Consider the following 19,188-nt stretch of genomic DNA (forward strand, 5'->3'; position numbering starts at 1 on the left):
CTGAAGGCAAGTCTGTCCAAATACTGACCAGTAACTGGCTTGCTGGTCTCACAAGGAAACTTCTTGCTCTGGTGTTTGATCATAGGTTCCTGTCTTCACCAGGAAGCATCTCACAGCTTGGAGCTGCTCTGTGGGCACAGGGTTTCCTCCTTGCCTTGACACATGCAGCTGGGAAACCAGCAGTAAACCTCTGCCTATGCAGAGGCCTCACAGTGGGAGCTGCCTGATCTCCCTGCCAACTCCAGTACTTTAGCATGAAGTGGCAATTAAGGGAAGGCCAGAGTTCAGTCCTGGTCTGAACCCTCTGCAGCTGTCTGTACATGCTGTCCTTGTCCTCTGCCAATCCTGGAGAGTGAAGCTGGCACTTGCAGCCCCACGTCTGTGATATAAGTTCCACCATGGGAATCACATCAGGTTGGATTAAAGTCCTAGCTGAGTGCAGTTCTGTCCCCTGGGGGGCTGATCAGATCGGGAGTCAAGGTCTTTTTCCACCTCTAGCTTGGTGTGTTGTTTGGGTGAGCTCTTGCTGCTACTGTGGGACTGAGCTTGGAAGAAGCCCCTGTGAAGGAAAGGAGCTGGACAGCCACTGCAGCTTTTTCACTAGAGGCTCTCCAGGGATTCTGTCGACCTTGCAAGACCCTTTGTGTGCTTCCAGCTGGAGCCTAGCTGGATAGTTGTGGCTACAGGCCAAGTTCAGAGAAGTTTATCCTCATGAAGAATCTTGCTTTGGCTCCAGTGTTGCCACTTTCTGAAATAAGCACTGCTCTTGGCAGCTCACAGCAGTTAGGGAGGGTGGGAGTAATGTCTCCTGCTGCCTCAAGGCTTATCTGTGCCTCTCTGGGCTTTTGGGACAGGTGCTTGTTTGTGCTTGGCAGCAAGTCAGTGGCTTGGTTACGTGTGGCCCTGACATGAATAATAGTTCTGGCAGGGTTTAAAGTCCTCCCTTAAATCGAGCCAACCCCTGGAGTGTGCAGGCTAAGGGGCTGAACCTGTCTGGTGCAGGGTCACAGAGAGCAGTGCAAAGAGAACCATGAAGGGTAGAGCGTGAGGAAGGCTCCTAAGGAAGAGGGCATGAGAATGTAACAAGAGGAGCACATAAGACAGGGAAAGCACTGCAGAGGTAGGGATGTGTGCAGCAGCTCCACTGACATTGCTGAGCTTCTAGTTAAGTGACTTTTGCCTGCAGTTGAGAGCTGCTCTTCCCCAGTCAGTTAGTCAGCATCAGGAGATAGGGAGAGCTGCGCTGCAGAGGCAGGGATGTGTGCAGCAGCTCTGCTGGCATCGCCGAGCTTCCGCTTCAGTGATTTCTGCCTGCAGTTGAGAGCTGTTTTTCCCCAGTCATTTAGTCAGCACCTCCACACCGTGAGCTTAGTTGAGCCACCTGGCATTGCTGCCTCATTGTAATTGAGGCTGTAAACGCAGAGTTAAGTGACTCACAAGGAGGCTTTGCGAGAGATTGGATAAAAATAACATTGCTCAAGCAGTGCTTTGCTACTCGCAGTTAAAACATGAGCTGTTTGTCAGGTCAGGCAGGGTCAGAGGCTCTGCTCAGGAACTGAGACCTCTGTCACCAGGTAGCCTTGCCTGAGGAAACTTGTAGCTCCTCCAGAGAAGCAGGTGCTACACATGACCAGGAGAAGGATTTCTGCCTTAGAGGTGAAGAGCAGCAGCAAAGAGCTGTGCTGTCCCAGCAGCTACTGTACTTTCTCACTGTTGCCTCCTGGTTTTGTTTCAGACACGCACAAATGGTTCACGCCAAAAGTGTCTGGAATGGTCCCAGGAGCAAGAGATGGGCACTCAGCTTGTGTCCTGGCAAAGACCATGTTTATCTTTGGAGGCTATGAACAGCTGGTGAGTAGTTATTTGGTGATCCTACCCTGAACATTGGTAGAGGCAGAATACAGGAGCATATTTGTATCCATAGTTGAAACCTCATTGCTGTCTACAACTACCTGAAGGGAGGCTGTAGCCAGGTGGGGTTGGGCTCTTCTCCCAGGCAACCAGCAACAGAACAAGGGGACAGTCTCAAGTTGTGCCAGGAGAAGTACGGGCTGAATGTTAGGAGGAAGCTGTTGGCAGAGAGAGTGATTGGCATTGGAATGGGCTGCCCAGGGAGGGGGTGGAATCGCCATCCCTGGGGGTGTTCAAGCAAAGCTTGGATGAGGCACTTAGTGCCATGGTCTGGTTGACTGGCTAGGGCTGGGCTTGGAGGTCTCTTCCAACCTGGTTGATTCTATGAGTCTATGAAAGCAATTATGTCTGATCAATAGCTAAAGGGTGAGGAGCAAGAGGATGGGCCCAGATGCTTTACAGTGGCGCCCAGCCCCAGGACAAGGGGCAGCAAAGTGGAATGCAGTAAGTTCCACTAGAACAAGAAGAGAACACTCTTCACTGTGAGGGTGCTGGAGCCCTGGAGCAAGCTGCCCAAAGGAGCTGTGGAGTGTCTTTCTCTGGAGAGATTCCAAACCCACCCAGGCATTGTGATCCTGGGCAGCCTTTTGGGTGAGCCTGCTTCGGCAGAGCAGGGCTTGGACTCCAGAGGTCCTTTCCAACTCCTACCATTGTGTGAGTCTGTGATGAATTACCCAGGTTATGCTGATTGTGCAGAAGAAGGCTGGGAAAGTAGGCCTGAAAAAAAACCAAAGGTGCCTTCTTTAAATTTTAATTTCCCAAAACATTTAGCTAGAGGTAAAAATACAAATACAACTGGGTTGGTTTGGGGCTTTTTTCTGCTTCATTTCTCAGCCAAATTTAGGTAGGTAAATGCATAGCATCTAAAATATATAGAGGTCTACATGTCATTTATGGAATCATTAAGATTGAAAAAGGCCTCTGAGATCATCAAGTCCAACCAATTTTAGCTGAGAAAGGAGCCAGAGAAATCACTTTCCCATGTCAGCAGCGTTGCTGTAAGGTTCTGTCCTAAGGCAGTGTATGTTCCCTGCTCGCCTCATACTCGTCCCCTCTTCAAACACTTGTCCTCCCATTAACGATACCTTCAGCTGAAGGCCATCCTGCACTAGCTGTCAGAGTGCCTCATGCTCCTTTGAGCAAATCCTTACCCACTTCTTAAGACCAGGGAATAAATACTATGTCAGACTGTCACCAGGCTTCAGAGAAGCTGTGCAGTCACATCTGTTTATTTGGAAGAAAACTGGGGGGCTCCGTTACAGCAGTCTCTGGATCCTCCCCACTCTTCTGAGGACAGCAGCACTCTAAATCCATGATGTTGCTTGCAGGAGCAGTGCTAAGGTGGCTTGTTTTTAACCAAGCCAGACAAGCCTGCTGCTGTCTCACTGCTATTTTGTAGAATCATAGAATTGTTTTGCTTGGAGAAGACCTTTAGGAGCATCAAGTCCAACCGTTCCCCAACTGCACCATGTCTGGGGCTAAACCATCTCCTTCAGCACCACATCTCTCCCTTTTTGATGGGGATTCAACCACCTACCTGGGAAGCCTGTTTCAGTCATTGAGAACCCTTTCAGCAAAGAAATTTCTTCTGATCTCTAACCTAACCCTCCCCTGGTGAAACTGGAGGCCATTTCCTCTTGTCCTGTTACTTGGGAGAACAGACCAACACTCTCACTACAATCTCACCTCATTCCAACCTCCTTTCTGGAAGCCTTGGAGAGCATTGAGTTCTCCTCTCAGCCTCCTCTGCTCCAGACACAACCCCAGTTCCCTCAGCTGCTCCTCACCAGACCTGTTCTCCAGATCCTTAACAGCTTTCTCCTTCCCTGGACATACTCCAGCACCTCAGTGTCTTTTGTGTAGTGAGACTCCCAAAACTGAACCCAGGACTCGAGGTGCAGCCTGAGCAGTGCTGAGTACAGGGGCACAATCAGTTCCCTGGTCCTGATCATTACGCTGTGGCTGATACAGGTCAGGGTGCCAGTGGCTGCCTTGACCACCTGGGTGCATGCTGGGTCATATTCAGCCAACTGTCTGAGGAGCAGGACTCTGTGCTGCTTGTGTGAATGCAGGTTCTTCCAGACAGACAGCTGTAAATGAGTTCTGGGGGGTCACCAGAGCCCCAGGTGTATTTTGCTTCTGGATGTTTAGCTTCCTAGAAGTAATTTTTAGCTACTACCTCTCATCCCATGGCCTTAGAAGAGCCACTCTGTCCCCTCAGTGCCCCTTTCTTCTGTTGCTGCATGAAGTGGAGACAGGCTTCTGGAGGCATGTGCAGGATAGCCCCAAACTGAGCTAAACACCAAACAAATGGGAGAGCTGCAGGGAGAGACAGAACCACCTTTGAGATCATAGGATCATCACAGGATGGTAGGGGTTGGAAGGGACCCAAGGAGACCATCGAGTCCAAGCCCCCTGCCAGAGCAGGACAATCCTATCTAACACAGGTCACACAGGAACACATCCAGACAGGCCTTGAAAGGCTCCAGAGCAGGAGACTCCACAGCCTCTCTGGGCAGCCTGTGCCAGGGCTCTGGGACCCTTACAGTAAAGAAGTTCCCCCTTGTGTTGAGGTGAAACCTTGTGCTGCAATGGGCTTCTCCTCACTGTGGTTAAGTGAGAAGTGTGCTGCCTCCCTTGACGTTCTGGAGCAAGCAGCACATCTCTTAAGAAGCACTGACTCCAAAGAGATGCTCCAGGTCTGCAGGACAGCATCCTCCTTGGGGCCAGATGTCACCAGGCTCAGTCCCTTTGTGACCAGGCTGTGCCCTGCTGTGTTTTCCAGGCCGACTGCTTTTCAAACGATATCCACAAACTGGACACCACAACCATGACATGGACCTTAATCTCTGCCAAGGTCAGTGCCTGCTTCTCGCTCTGGTTTGTGGAGGAGGCCTCACCTCTGCTGTTGCCTGGGGTGGGCAGTGCTGTCTCTTTGCACTGCGTTTGAAAGCGCGGCGTCACTGCAGAGGTGACAGCTTTGACTTTGTTGTCTTCTGTCAGCTCTGTGCGTAAGAGGAACCTTTCAAACAGCAGCACAAAGCAGAGGAATGGGTTTCTCAGTTTCAGGTCTGGAAATCTGTGTGGTGGGGTTAGGAAAAATCACACTCCCCTACCTCCCCAGATGAAATTTACCAGGCCAGCTCAGATAGCTTGGAAGTGAGCTGAAGCTCTCTTTTACAGCAAGCTAAGTTCGCAGGCATGTACACAAAGTACACTCCCATGGAGTTACAGTTCTAAACAATTCAGATGTGACACAGAAATCCAATCCTCTCTCCTTGCACAAAGCCCAGAAGGGGCCAACACCACCACCTTCTCTCCCCTCAGAGATCTCACTTCTTATCTGGTCAGCCGAGGTCAGTATATGGTGCGGAGGAGTCGGAGAGGTGAAGGAGCAGCGACAGAGCCCAAGAGCCAAGAGAGACAAATTGTTTATATGTTGCCATTTTGCTCCTCTTAGCAAACCAATGAGTGGCAAAGACTTTGTTATTCCTTTTTGCTTTTGCAACCAATGCTATAATTTATTTACATTCTGCACTGAACTTTCCTGGCTTCTCTTACTGGGATTCTCTGATGAGCCTTAAACCACTGCAGCCTGGCAGCAGTGTAATACACCAATCCTGCACAGGCACTGACTTTCACAGCACTGTCAGAGGTAATTTAGTTGCTTTACTTGTAACTGCTGACCATTAGTCATTAATTGGCTAATGTCTGTTAATCCTACTAGGCTTGGTAACATAACTGTGTGTTAAAATTCAGCTAATTTTGGGGTACAGTCTAAACAAATCTTTACAATTTGGCTATGGGTACAGCTTCAAAGCTCTTTCCCCCCCACACACACTTTGTGAGAATGTGATAGCTTGGAGTTTTCATGGAAGAAATTTGGTGGTTTGGCTGTTACCCACCCCCCCACACTTTAGAAGGTACCCCAGGTAACTCAGCTGGACTCTGGGAATATAAATGAAGCTATTTATTTTCAGCTAGCACAATATACAAGCAGATAGTTACAGTATATACAGTTATAGACAAGTTAAAAGTAATACAGAAGCACAACTCCCCTCCCAGAAACCTGAGTCCCCAGGAGGGGCTCTCAACCACCCCCACACCTTCCCCTGCCCCTCTCAACCTTACCCCAGCCCTAAGAAAGAATAGAGGTTCAGCCAAGAGGTTAAGAAGCAAAGGTGAGTGGCAGTGAGGTTAGGGAGCTGCAGCTTCATCCGAGCCCAGCCAGAAAGTGAAGACCAAAATGGTGAAAGTGTTATCTAATGTTTACCCTTCCTGTTCCCACACATCTCAGCAGGACTGTGAGGGGAGTAGCCATAACCATTATTTTTCTTTCACAGCCAATTATCTACTTTTTTCTTACCAAAACATTCTAGCCTGCTTCAAACTAGCACAGAAATTGAATATTATTCATCAGAAGAAACTGTGGTGGTTTGGGTTCTTTCCCTGACTGGTTTTCAGCTAGAACAAAGGAACCAGGTCAGAAGAATGAATCTAAAAATAGTATTTTTAATGATTCATTTATCACTGCTGCAATGAGAGTGAGGGCTGTGTGAAGAGCCCTGAGCAACGTGGCTTGGTGGAAGGTGTCCCAGCCTGCAGTAGAGGGGTTGGAACTAGGTTGATCTGTGAGATCCCTTCCAACCCAAACCAACTCTGTGCATCTCTGTCTGCCCACACTTCTCGCAGCTTCTGCCTGCTGTGGCTGGGCTCTGCAGGAGGGGGAGTTCTCCAGGGAGGGGCAGCCACCTCAAACTGTCATCTCCCTGGCTAATCTGCAGCCTTTTGTCCTGCCCCTTGAAGGGTACGCCAGCTCGCTGGAGAGACTTCCACTCGGCTACCATCATTGGCACAAAGATGTATGTCTTTGGCGGCAGAGCTGATCGCTTTGGGCCCTTCCACTCCAACAATGAGATCTACTGCAACCGCATTAAGGTGTTTGATACAGAAACCAACTCCTGGTTGGACTCCCCTCAAACCCCAGTGCTGCCTGAGGGCCGGCGGAGCCACTCAGCATGTGAGTAGGGCCCTGCTGAGGGAGGAGGATGGGGGAAGGAAGTTCCTGCCCTCCTTGGGCCAGGGGGGTCTGATCAGCTGGGTGGAGATGTGGGTTAGTAATGGGTGACCAGTTCTGGGCCCCCCTGTTCAAGAAGGACAGAGCCACAAAGATGATTAAGGGAGTGGAACATCTCTCTTACAAGGAGAGGCTGAGGGAGCTAGGGCTGTGCTGCATGGAGAGGAGGAGACTGAGAGGTGACCTCAGCAATGGTTATAAAGATGTGCAGGGGAATGCCAGGAGGCTGGAGCCAGGCTCTGCTGGGTGATGCCCAGTGACAGCACAAGGGGCAATGGGTGGAAGTGGAGGCATAGGAAGTTTCATATAAACACGAGGAGGATTTTTTCCCTTGTGAGGGTGCCAGAGCCCTGGCACAGGCTGCACAGGGAGGTTGTGGAGTCTCCCTCTCTGGAGATATGCAAAGCCTGCCTGGATGCTTTCCTGTGCGATCTGCTCTGGGTGATCCTGCTCTGGCAGGGGGTTGGACTGGATGAGCATTTGAGGTCCTTTCCAGCCCCTGACATTCCATGATTCTGTGACCAGAGTCTGGCTTCTGTGGGGAGCTGCTTCCCAGTGAAAAGCCTTGCCTGTAGCCCTGCATGTGAGGGTGATGTAAGTGAAGGTTGATAAGGAGCACCACTTTGCTGCTTTGGGTTAGGTCCCCCCCCGGGTGGCTCACTGAATGTGTCTGTGTTTGCTGCCCACAGTCAGCTACAATGGGGAGCTCTATGTGTTTGGTGGCTACAATGCACGTCTGAACAGGCACTTCCATGACCTCTGGAAATTCAATCCAGGTATGTGTGCTTTTAACCTGTGGTGGTGACAGTGCTGAAGGCCCTTGAGGTAAGCCTGCTCTGCGAGGGCTGGGAGCCTGCCTGATGGGAAAATGGTTCTTGTAAAAGCATTGCCACGAACTTGCTGCTGTGCTTGGGACCCCTCTTCTTCCTCAGACCATCTCCAAGTCTCAGAAAGTGGGAAAGGAAGTGTTGCTGAAAGACACACCTCATCAAAGGGTGGTTAGCAAAAGTAAGCTGTTCTTTAACACACACAAGTGGTGGCAGAAGAGATAGGGAAGCAAGGGGGTTAGGGGAGCTGGGGACCCCACTCGATTTAAGCTGCAGGATCACCATACACGTTCCTGGCATAGATCACCGTGCAGCAGAAGGGGTCACTTCAGCTGGCACTCTGAATAGCAATCAGTTGTGAGCTGTTTGGGGGTCCTTGGGCACTTTTTGTAGTTCATTAGGCTGCTTGTTAATTAATTGCTTTGCACAGTAAAGTTACCTGACACCAACCGGTTTGCTGCTCCCGAGCTAATCTCTGAGCTGATGTGGGAGCTTCTGAAGGTTTCAGAGCTGTGCACGGCTCATCAGTCCCCCCCCCGGATCCTTGCCGTGGAGCAGCGAGGACAAAGCTGCTGTCTTCTCCTCCTGGTTCAGTTCCAGTCTGCGAGAGTCCTCTGCATTCAGAGTTGCTGCCAGCAGATGGAGCTGGCCCCTGGGCCACCTTCCGGAGCTGACCCACAGCAGGCTGCTGGGGAAAAGAGGTCCCCTGCCTGCTCCTGGAGCTCTGCTCTCTCCCCTCCCTGTGACGTCTGACCTCTGCCGTGGCAGCCCGTGGGTTCTGGCACTCAGGCTTTGCAAGCAAAAGGCCTTGACCTGCAACCTGTGTCTCAGCAGGCAGAGCTCCAAGGCTGGGCCTGGCATCTAAGTAATGCTTCAGCAACAGCCTCATAGAAGTGCTTCAGGGTGGCACTGGGGCAGAGGTCAATAAGGAGTGTGGGTGTTGGCTTCTGGGGGCCTCCGGTTTTGCTGTTGACCATTTAAATGCGTAACCTGCTTCAGCTGGCTCATGGGCAGGCTCTTGTGACAGCCTACTGCACTCTTTTGCATCTCCTAGTTTCCCTTTCCTGGAGGAAGATTGAGCCCAAGGGGAAGGGCCCATGTCCTCGACGCCGGCAGTGCTGCTGCAGAGTGGGGGACAAAATCATTCTCTTTGGAGGCACCAGGTGAGTTGGTGGCTCTGTGAGAAGGTTCACCATTCCCTCCAGCATTGTGTCCCTCCCTGCTCTGCCCCAGGCTGCAGTCAGAGGCCACTGTCCCATCTAGAAGACTCCAGAAGAAGATGTTTCCCCATGGGATGTTTCTCCCAAGGGCAGCAGTGGATTCCCCTACATTAAAGACTCAACAGGGCCCTCTCGGTTCAGCTATACTGTTGCCTAGGAAAGTAGGTCTGCACGATCTGTGGGGCCCCTTCCAGCCTGGCACTCTGACCTGCTTCACAAGTGTAAGCAGCCATGCAGACCAGGGCTCCTCTGGAAGAAGGACAAGAGATTGCAGATGTCATGCAAGCTTGTACAGCAGCTGCTGACAGGCCCTCAAGTAGAGGCACAAGTGTGCAATGTGCTGTTCAAGAGGGCTTGTGCAGTGGTCAAGTTTGCCACAAAAGGGGTGATGGGGAGGGGATCTTGCCCTCCTAATCTGCTCTGCTGTACCACAGCTCGGGCTGACCGATCCTTCCCTACATGCTGCCCTGCACCTCCCATCAGGTTTTGTTCCCTTCTTTCTTTGGCGAGTGTGGTGCCTGCCAAGCTGCAGTGGGCTGTCAGCTCGGCTGGGAACCGTTTGCAGAGCCCATACACACCAGGTGGCAGCAGCACTCCCTTCTGTTTCCATTCGCTGGAGGGACCTGGTGTTAAGGATTTAGCTGTCAAACCCTGGAAGCGATACTGCCAGGGAGCAGGGCAGCTGAATGTGGCCAAGAGCCTTAACAGCTGCTAAAAGAAAGGAAGTAGCCCATCAGCAGGACACACTCTGATGTCTGGAATGACAGAGTGCAGCTCTGGAGCACAGGCCTGTTTGACAGCATCAACCTTGCAGAAACATCTGAAATGTTTTCAGCCCTCCATGTGCTTTGGAAGACTCTGGGGCATTCTCCAGGTCCCAGGCTGTCACTTGCAGGGCATAACTTTGAAAACAGGACAAGGCAGGACAGATTCTGTGTCTGGTTCTAGGGACTCCAACACAAGAAGGACATGGAACTGTTGAAGTGGGTCCAGAGGAGGCCGTGAAGATGATCAGAGGGCTGGAGCTCTATGGGGACAGGCTGTGAGAACTGGAGCTGTTCAGCCTGGAGAGAAAAAGAATCCAGGGAGACCTCAGAGCAGCCTTCCAGTACCTGAAGCAGGCCTACAAGAAAGCTGGGAAGAGATTTTTGACAAACACTTGTGGTGCTAGGATGAGGAGGAATGGCTCTAAGCTGGAAGAGGGGAGATTTAGGCTGGATATTAGGAAGAATTTTTCCAGTGAGAGTGGTGAGACACAGGAGCAGGTTGCCTAGGGGGGCTGTAGATGTGCCCTTCCTGGAGGTGTTCAAGGCCAGGTTGGACAGGGCCTCGAGCAGCCTGGTCTAGTGGAAGTGTCCCTGCCCATGGCAGGGGATTGGAATTAGATACCTTTTAAGGCTCCTTTCAACCCAAATCATTCTGTGGTTCTGTGGCTCGACCATACCAGTGTTTGATGGAGTGAAGAACCTTCAGGCCCCAGAAGTGCCAAGGGAGTGTCCTTAGTTCTAAGCAGGACATCCATGCAGGTGTGAGGGAGTGCTTAGGACAAGTGAGGCATACAGAGATGCTGCGCTGATTTGGGCTCCTCAACAGACACTGGTTGCAGCTTTGTGCAGTGGAAGGCTCAGTAGGGTCCAGTGGTAGCTTGGGATGCAGAGATGCTGCAGTGTGGGTTTGTGTCCCAGCAGCAGCTGAACTCTGGTGTTAAGCCACTGGGTGCTCCCAGGAAATGCTGGCAAACCAGGAGAGACTCCACACCAGCCTGTGGCAGTTTAGTCCACCTCTGCCAGGCAACACAGCAGTGCCTCGTCTTCTGCACCTAACAACTGCAGGATTTCATTTCTTCCTTAATCCAGATTCACCCCCAGCCAGCCCCAGACTGGGATAGGAAGAGCTGCCGGCAGCCAAGAATGCAGCCTGCTTGGGCTGGAGCAGGGAGATGCAGGCGAGACCTGTGCCGGCTTCCTGTAACACTTATCAGGTGTGCGCTGGAGCTGCCTGCAGAGATAAGGAGTTTTCCAGGAAGTCGTTGTAATGGAGAACTCCCTCTGCTCTGCCTCCTGACCTGTGCTCCCCTGCCCAGGGAGGGGGAGGAGGAGCCAGCAGGCTCCCCTTGCTGGGGGCTGGGCGGGCAGGCAGATCCCTTTGTGTCTTGCCTTCCCTCGCAGCATCGAGAGAGGCCACATCTGAAATACCGTGTCCAGTTCTGGGCTCCCCGCTTCAAGGAGGACAGGGAGCTGCTGGAGAGGGTAGAGAAAAGGGCTGCAAAGAAGCTGAGGGCACTGGAACATCTTTTTGTGAGGATTTGCTGAGAGTTAGATCTTTTTAGCCTGGGAGAGACAAGACTGAGGGCATCTCATCAATGCTGAGAAATACTGAAAGGGTGGGTGCAGGAGGATCACAGGATGTTAGGGGTTGGAAGGGACCCAAAGAGAGAGTCCAACCCCCTGCCAGAGCAGGACAATCCTATCTAACACAGGTCACACAGGAACACATCCAGACAGGCCTTCAAAGTCTCCTTCAAAGAGAAGGAGACCCCACGACCTCTCTGGGCAGCCTGTGCCAGGGCTCTGAGACCCTTACAGTAAAGAAGTTCCCCTTGTGTTGAGGCAGAACCTCCTGTGCTGCCAAGGATGGGACCAGGCTCTTTTTCAGTGCTGCCCAGTGACAGGACAAGGGGTAACAGGCACAAACTTGAACAGAAGAAGTTCCATCTGAACATGAGGAAGAACTTCTTTGGTGACAGAACGCTGGAACAGGCCACCCAGAGAGGTGGTGGAGTCTCCATGTCTGGTGACAGTCCAAACTCACGTGGCCTTGTTCCTATATAACCATCTCTAGGTGAACCTGGCTTGGCAGGAGTGTTGGACTTGATCTCCAGAAGTCCTTTCCATCATCTACCACTCTGTGATTCTGCAGTGTGCCTACTCCTGTGGCATCTAGATGTTTCTTTTGTACTACTGCCCAGGCCCTGGTCTTATTGTCCCAGCTCTGGTCTCTTCCTGGTGCCAGCAGCAATCCCATCATCTGTGTCCATTTAAGTGACAGGCACTAAGCTCAGTGTTCCCCTTAGCTGTGTCACAGTTGTGGCCTCAGTCTGATTTCCTCCAAACCCACCAGCACTTAAGCTTGTAGAGTCCACCCGCAGGGGAGAGTGGTGTGGAGAGGCAATGCCATAAGACAGTTTAGCTAAAGAGATGATAGAATCAGTCAATCATAGAGTGGTTTGCACTGGAAAGAACCTTAAAGATCATCTAATTCTAACGCCCCTGCCATGGGCAGAGACACCTTCCACTAGCCCAGGTTGCTCAAGGCCTCATCCAACCTGGCCTTGAACACCTCCAAGGAAGGGGCATCCACAGCCTCCCAGGGCAACCTGTTCCAGTGCCTCACCACCCTTACTGGAAAGAGCTTCTTCCTAATAGCCAATCTGAATCTCCCCTCTTTCACCTTCAGTCTGTTCCCCCTCACCCTATCACTATAACCCCTTGTCAAAAGCCCTTCCCCTGCTTTCATAGGCCCCCTTCAGGTACTGGGAGGCCACCCTAAGGTGTTCCCAGAGCCTTAAGCCAGTTGGGGTTTGTTTCAGGCTGTGTTTTCACTGACAAAGCCTAGCCTTAGTGAGAGGTTAGGGGCTGTCCCAGGGTGCTCGGTGGCCAGGAGCATTCATTATTGTGCCAAGTTGCTGTGCAGCTGCAACAAGCAGTTTTGCTGTGCTCTGGCTGGCAAAAGGGTGCCCTTGCACCCTGCTGTCAGTGAGTCGTGGCTCCCCTGGTCTTGAACTCCAGGCTTTCCCTTGCTGCTGGGTGATTAAAGCCACAGATGTGGTGCCTGCTGGCTTTCCTTTGAAAGATAAGGGATGGTCTAGGATTTCCTGTGACGTGGATGTGAGATTAGATTGTGGTGTGGTGAGCACAGAGGGGTGGAATTAAAGGGGCTTTTGCCTGTATCCAGGCAGATGGGACCTATCAGCAACAGGTCTTCTCTGCCAGCAGTGAGCTGTGCCCTGCAGTTTGTGCTGCTGGGGCGGTGGGAAGCTGGCAGAGGCAGGTACTGTCTCATGTCCCGTGAGGTACAAAGTTCAGTGGGCCATAGCTGGGGAAGCAAGTGATGTCACTGCAGATGTCACTGTGCAAGGCTCCAGGTGAGCAGTGAGGACACTCTAAACTGCTTTGTCACAAACCAAAGCAGGACTCAAGCCACCGTTTCTTTCTTTCACATCCTCCAAACGGCCATCAGCCATGGCAGTACTTCCCTCTGGTCCAAGCACCACAGAGTGGTCTCTGTGATCAGTGACCAGTTTCTCAGGTGCTTTGACTGTACCACCAAGACTGCAGTCTTCTGAAATGCCATCCTCATTTTGGCACAAGCAGGGAGCTGTGGCTGGAGCCCACAGTGATTCTCAAGTCGAGCTGAGAAATGCCTGTGCTGGTCCTACCACGCAGATGATTTCTGGCTGAAATCACATGGAACATCTCTATGGCTGTGCTGAACTAATTGCAGTAGATCTTCGCCATGGGAGACCTGGAAGAGTGAGCAGCATGTAGCTGGGTAGAACCTGTTTCAAACCTTGTGCTTGGCACGCAGCTCGAGCTCACCCAGCAGAAGGCAAAAGCAGCCCAGTCACTGGCAGCGTCAGAGGAGCACAAGCAGGATGTTGTCCTGGCTGCAGGTCGCTGACCTGTGGGCTTTTGCTGAAGGGTTCATGCTACTAAAAGGGTGATTGTCTCACCGTCCTCAGTGCTGATGAGGCCACACCTGGAGTCCTAGGTTCAGTCCTACAAGAAGGACATTGAGGTGCTGGAGCAGATCCAGAGAAGAGCAGCAAAGCTGGTGAAGACTTTGGAGAACAGATCTTGTGAGGAGCATCTGAGGGACCTGGGGTTGTTTAGCCTGGAGAAAAGGAGGCTGAGGGGAGACCTCATTGCTCTCTACAACTCCCTGAGAGGAGGTTGGAGCCAGATGAGGGTTTGTTTCTTCTCCCAAGTCATAACTGATAGGGCAAGAGGAAATGACCTCAAATTACACCAGTGGAGGTCTAGGTTAGATATGAGGTAAAACTTCTTCACTCAAGACTGGAACAGGCTTCCCTGGGCAGTGGCTGAATCCCCATCCCTGGTGGTTTTGAAAAGCCTGGAAACAGTGCTTGAGAATATGGTGTAGTAGTGGCCCTGGTACCTTTAGATAATGGATGGACTTGAAGGTCTTACAGCTCTTTCCAGCCATAACGATCTGTAAATGCAGCAGTACAAAAGACAAAGAGGGAAAGAGCTGCCCCTAAACCAAGGCAAAGACCTCAGTGCCTGCTTCAGGTGTTTGTTGCCACTGCTGCCTTTGCTTCTCTGTAGAAGAAGCTGAACATCTGCAAAGCACCTTCCATGTTGTCCTCTGTGGAAGCAGCTTGGCTTATTACACTTGGCCTACTGCAGTGCTGCAGCAGTGTGGGCACATGCATGCAGCCTCAGTCCCCAGCAGCACTGGTGCTCCTGAGAGCTTAGAGACAGGAGAACCTAGCTCAGAGGTTTCCAGGGCATCACTCCTGAGTAACGTGGTGTGTGGCAGTCTGCAAGTGTTTCACACAGCCCTGGAAAGCTGGAGCTGAGGTGGACACAGCAGTGTTGCCTGCAGGTTGTGGCTCCTTTTGCTGCTTCACCAGTTTGCAGCAGATGTGGGTGGTCACTAGCTGCTGGCCCAGTCTCTGTGCTGAGTGGCACTGCATCACAACTAGACAGCCTTGTCAAAGGTCCTCTGCAGGCTCCAGTTTGTCTTCAGTGAGGTTAGGTAAGATAACAGCACAGCTTTTTGGGCTGTGTGTGTTGTTCTTGTGTGATGTCTGATCCTTCCCAGATCAGATGTCTGTAACTTGTGATGCTCCTGCAAATCCTTCCACTTGCCATTGCGTGCCTGCCCTTGGCTGTGAGGTGAAGCTGGCCTGAGGTTTGCACAAAGACATGGTGTGGGCTGTGTCAGGCTGCCCCACGTGGTGCTTGGGGCCAGGTTTGGATGGGCTGACCACTGCCTGCCCAGGTGGTTCGATCTGTTTCCTGCCATATTCCCGGGGCAGCTTCCCACAAGGGAGCAGTGCCATGGAGCAGTGCCATGGAGCTGGTGAGCCTCCAGCAGTGCACTGGGTTCTCCAGCTGGTGCCAGCTGCTGGCCCTGCCTGCTGTAGAGCAGCTCATAGAGCCTCTTTGTCACACAGAGAGTGGGACAGATGCTTCTGAAAGCCTCCAGGAGCTGCTCACACCCTTTCTCCAGCTTGCTCGGAGGTCTCCTCAGCCTTGTCCTGGGACTCAGCTTTGCAGGTCTGACTTTGAAGGGTTGGATCCACTGAAATTGCTGAGCCTTAAAACAAGCCTCAGCTCTGAAGCAGCTGTTTGCCACCACCCTGCTCCTGCTCTGAGGGTGGGTGCCGCAGCTCGGGGAGAGGCCCTTGTGTTGCTCAGTTTGCTGGAGTGTAGTCTGGGAGGTACCTAGGGAGTGAGACGTGAAAGCAGGCAGAGGCTGGTCAGTGTACAGGGGAAAGGTGGTGTTCCCCACAGAGCAGGACGTGTTTGGAGGTGTCGTGGTCATGCAGGAGGAGACAGTTCCTCCATCCCTTACTCTGGCTGCCAAGGAGGTGGTGTGATTTGCCCCTGGCTCTGGGCAGCATTATAGGTTCTGCAAGGAGCTGGGAGAGAAGTGGCTTTGGGTGCTCTTGGGGGAAGCAGAGGGACAGGAGGGATCAGAGGGACCTTGCATGGGGCAGGCAGACCAGGAAGAGGTCTGGACCTGCTCAGCCCTTGGGGAGCCCAGGGGCCCACAGCTGTTGTAGAAGCACTTCAGTACTGAGTGCCCTGCTTTGGTTTCTGCAGCCCGTCTCCAGAAGAGGGCATGGGTGACGAATTCGATCTGATGGATCACTCGGACCTCTACATCCTCGACTTCAGTACGTGAGCACTCCTCGCCCAGCCTGCACCTCCCCACAAGGGCCCCCGCGAGCAGGCCCTGCTGTGGAGCACCATAGCATGTCCCACATGGCTGCAGGTGCTTCCCACTCGGTGGCACCAGTTAGAGACACAGCAGTGCTGGAAGATCTGAGCTGGGCTCATGGCTCTTCAGCACCTGCTCCACAAACTTTCTGTGGGGGCAGAGGAAACTGCTCCAGCCTGTCCCTGCTGTGCACCTCGCCTTGCTCCTCAGAGGGGTGGCTGGGGTGCTCTGCCCTGTAGCACTGCTTGTGGAGTCTCCTTCTCTGGAGACTTTCCAGACCCACCTGTGTGCACGGCTGTGTGGACTACACTAAGGGATCCTGCCTTGGCAGGGAGGTTGGACTTGATGATCTCTGGAGGTGCCTTCCAACCCCTAAGGTTCTGTGTGACCTGCCATAGGTCATCCTGCTTCGGCATGGAGGTTGAACCAATCTCCAGAGGTCTCTTGCAACTCCTACCCTTCTCTGGTTCTGTGGCCCAGAAAAGGACTGCTGTGGCTCACTGCTCTCTCCCCACAGGCCCCAGTCTGAAGACTCTGTGTAAGCTAGCAGTGATTCAGTACAGTCTGGACCAGTCCTGCCTGCCCCACGACATCAGGTACTGTGTGCCCTGCCGGGAGGTCAGCCCTTGGGGCCCCTTTTGGCAGCCTTTGGGGTGTGCTGGGCTGGGGGGTGCCCTGGGAGCTGTGCTGGGGCTCCCTCCCAGCGTGTCCCTTGCTGTGTTACAGATGGGAGCTCTCGGCCATGACGACCAACAGCACCATCAGCCGCCCCATCGTCTCGTCCCAGGGCTGACGCCGGCCTCTGCCTCTGCCTCCCTGCCCTTGCTCCTCCACACAGTGACCTCTTCCTCCACTGCCTGCATGAGTTTTTGTAGCCCTTTCAAGCAAGGAACATGTGAGCTCAGTTTGCCTTCCCCTAGCTAGGCCTCTCTCTGCTCCTGTCACCTGTTGGGCAGCACACGTGGACAGGCAGAGCAAGCTGCCAGGGAAGAATCTGCTCACCCCAGCAGCAGCAGCAGCAGCAGCAGCACAACTGTGAACTCCCCTCCTTGTTGATGGCTCCAGCGTCTCCTGCCTTCCTTCCCCTGCTGCCTGTGGAGCTGTGTCTGTGCTGGCCTGGGCCCTGGCCACTTCCCGAGGGCCTGAATCAACTCCTACCAGCAGCCATGGCCCCAGGGTTGGCCCTGGGCTGTGAACTGTTCCTGTGCTGTCAGAAGAGCAGGGACCTCCACGCCTGCACCTGCCAGTGCTGACCAGCTTCCTGGCACTGGAGGGCAGGCCCCAGCCACAAGCCAAGCCTCATGCAGGGGCATGGGCCCAACTGGACTCTGCCCAGCTCCCACTGTCAAACACCAACTGGGGAGTTTTATAAACACTGAGGTGGACATGGCTTCTGCTGCTCTGTGTCCTAGCAGGTCAGCTGAGGGGAAACAAAAGTTTGGGAGGGGAGAAACTGAACCAGGTGCTTTCTCCTGCAGCTGCAGGCCACCAGTGTCTTACGGTAGCTGTGAGTTGTCTGGTGTGTGCTGCAGCCTTCCCTGGGGGAAAGAAGTAGCTGGGCCCTCTGCTGCAGTACTGCTCCTGTCTGGGGCTATGCTGCCCTGCAAGAGGACAGAGAGAAAGATGCTGCACGTCTCCTGGGTTCCGCTGCCTGCGTGTGGGCACCCCACAGTTCCCTGCTGCAGGGAAGGAGGTGGAAGAGTGTCTGAGGCAGCCTTTCCAGGTGGCACAGAAGAGCCCCATCCTGTGGAGGTGTCTGATGTGAGGAGGAGTTCTGGAGGTGCCTGTAGCAGAGGTGACAGAGGGAAAGCTAGGAAGGGGCTCAGGGTGTTTCAGGGGTTGTACAGTCACAGGGCAGGCAAGCGATGGTGGTGGCTGCATGCCAGGGATGGGTGGCAGGAGGCCCAGGCTGTCTTTCCTGCCCAGAGTGCTGGCATGTAGCCAGGGTCAAGTACTGCTCATCCAGCAGCATGAGTTCACAGAGGTGTCTGGGCTCCTCAGCCTGTGGGAGGAGGACCAGTGTGGGTGTGATGGAGCAGCCTAGGGTGGCATGCAAGGAGCAAAAACCCCGTGGCAAGAGAATGGAAGGCACCACAAGGGCAACAAGAGCTTTCTCTTCATGTACTGGCACCACCATGCTGTGGTGGGCTGGGCAATGGGCACCAGTGGGCGGGCTGCAGTGGGGAAGGAGCCAGGCTGTGCTGCCACATCTGGCTCGGGGAAAGCACCTCCAGCCTGGGCTTCTCCTCTGTGGTGGGCATCTCCCATGTGTTGTCTGGCAGCTGTATCTCCCCTGCTCAACCAGCTACCTCAGCTACAGGCTCTCAAGCTGTGCCATGAAATGGTGGGGTTTGCCATGGCATCCCCTTCCCCAGCACCAAAGCACTGAGCTCACTCTCCTTGTAGGGTGCCAGGTGGCAGGAAATGCCCCCAGTCTGCCCAGGATCACAACACTGGGCAGCATGATACTGAACAGAGGCTCCCCGAGGTGCTCCTGCCTTTGGCCAGGAATGGCTTTCACTGCCTGCTCTAGGGAGGACCAATCTCTGGGTCTCTGAGTGGAGACAAAAGGCACAGCTCCCTGTGCCAGCTGCCTCTAGGAGGGCAAAAGCAAACCTTTGGTAGGACCCTGCTCCAGACCCCAGGGTGGGATACTGCTCACCACCTTGTCCAGCTGTCTCTAGTGCATTTTCTTGGCCCACCCTGTTGCAGCACCTAGCTGAATTATCAGTGATGCTGGAGAGCAGCTGTTGGGTGGGCAGACTTAACCACAGGCCTTCAGCCCATCCTGGACTTCCTACTGGGCTGGTAACAACTGTGAGCCAGGAACTGGGCAGATGTTTGCCTCTCAGGGGGATCCCTGCTACTGTCATCATCACCCTCTCAGAGTAGCCAGGTTTGCTTTAAAGCCCCTGGCTTCCTTTTATTGCTTCCCCTCTCGGATTGCAGCCAGCTGCAGGGGCTATTTTTAGCAGCCAACCTTCTAAAAATAGCCCTGAGCTGTTTGGAGTTGCGTCAGGAGAGGTAACCCTCACCGTGAGCGGCTTGGCCCCTGTGCCCCAGGAGGCTACAAAAGGAGGCCAGGAGCAGCAGGGTCAGCGAGTTCAGAGGCAGCCAGGAGGCAAAGGAGGTAGCAGTACCCTGCCAGCTCCAGGCGTCCTCCTGCATCCACCATGACCAT

At 53.3% G+C, this 19,188-nt stretch overlaps 1 protein-coding gene across 2 annotated transcripts in view; it reads left to right on the forward strand.

Annotated features, from left to right (window-relative positions):
• KLHDC3 (kelch domain containing 3) overlaps positions 1-17,397 on the forward strand; it is a 31,157-nt gene extending 13,760 nt beyond the window's left edge. For both annotated transcript variants that reach the window (XM_064164668.1, XM_064164667.1), the window contains exons 4-11: positions 1,736-1,851; positions 4,697-4,768; positions 6,718-6,931; positions 7,678-7,764; positions 8,870-8,978; positions 15,890-15,963; positions 16,525-16,603; positions 16,734-17,397. In XM_064164668.1, coding sequence (XP_064020738.1) covers positions 1,736-1,851; positions 4,697-4,768; positions 6,718-6,931; positions 7,678-7,764; positions 8,870-8,978; positions 15,890-15,963; positions 16,525-16,603; positions 16,734-16,800 — 818 coding nt within the window. In that variant the 3' untranslated portion in view covers positions 16,801-17,397. The remainder of the gene's footprint in view (positions 1-1,735; positions 1,852-4,696; positions 4,769-6,717; positions 6,932-7,677; positions 7,765-8,869; positions 8,979-15,889; positions 15,964-16,524; positions 16,604-16,733) is intronic.
• The last annotated feature ends 1,791 nt before the right edge of the window (positions 17,398-19,188 follow it).

This window comes from Pogoniulus pusillus, chromosome 25 (genome assembly GCF_015220805.1).
Source record: "Pogoniulus pusillus isolate bPogPus1 chromosome 25, bPogPus1.pri, whole genome shotgun sequence".
NCBI lineage: Eukaryota > Metazoa > Chordata > Aves > Piciformes > Lybiidae > Pogoniulus > Pogoniulus pusillus.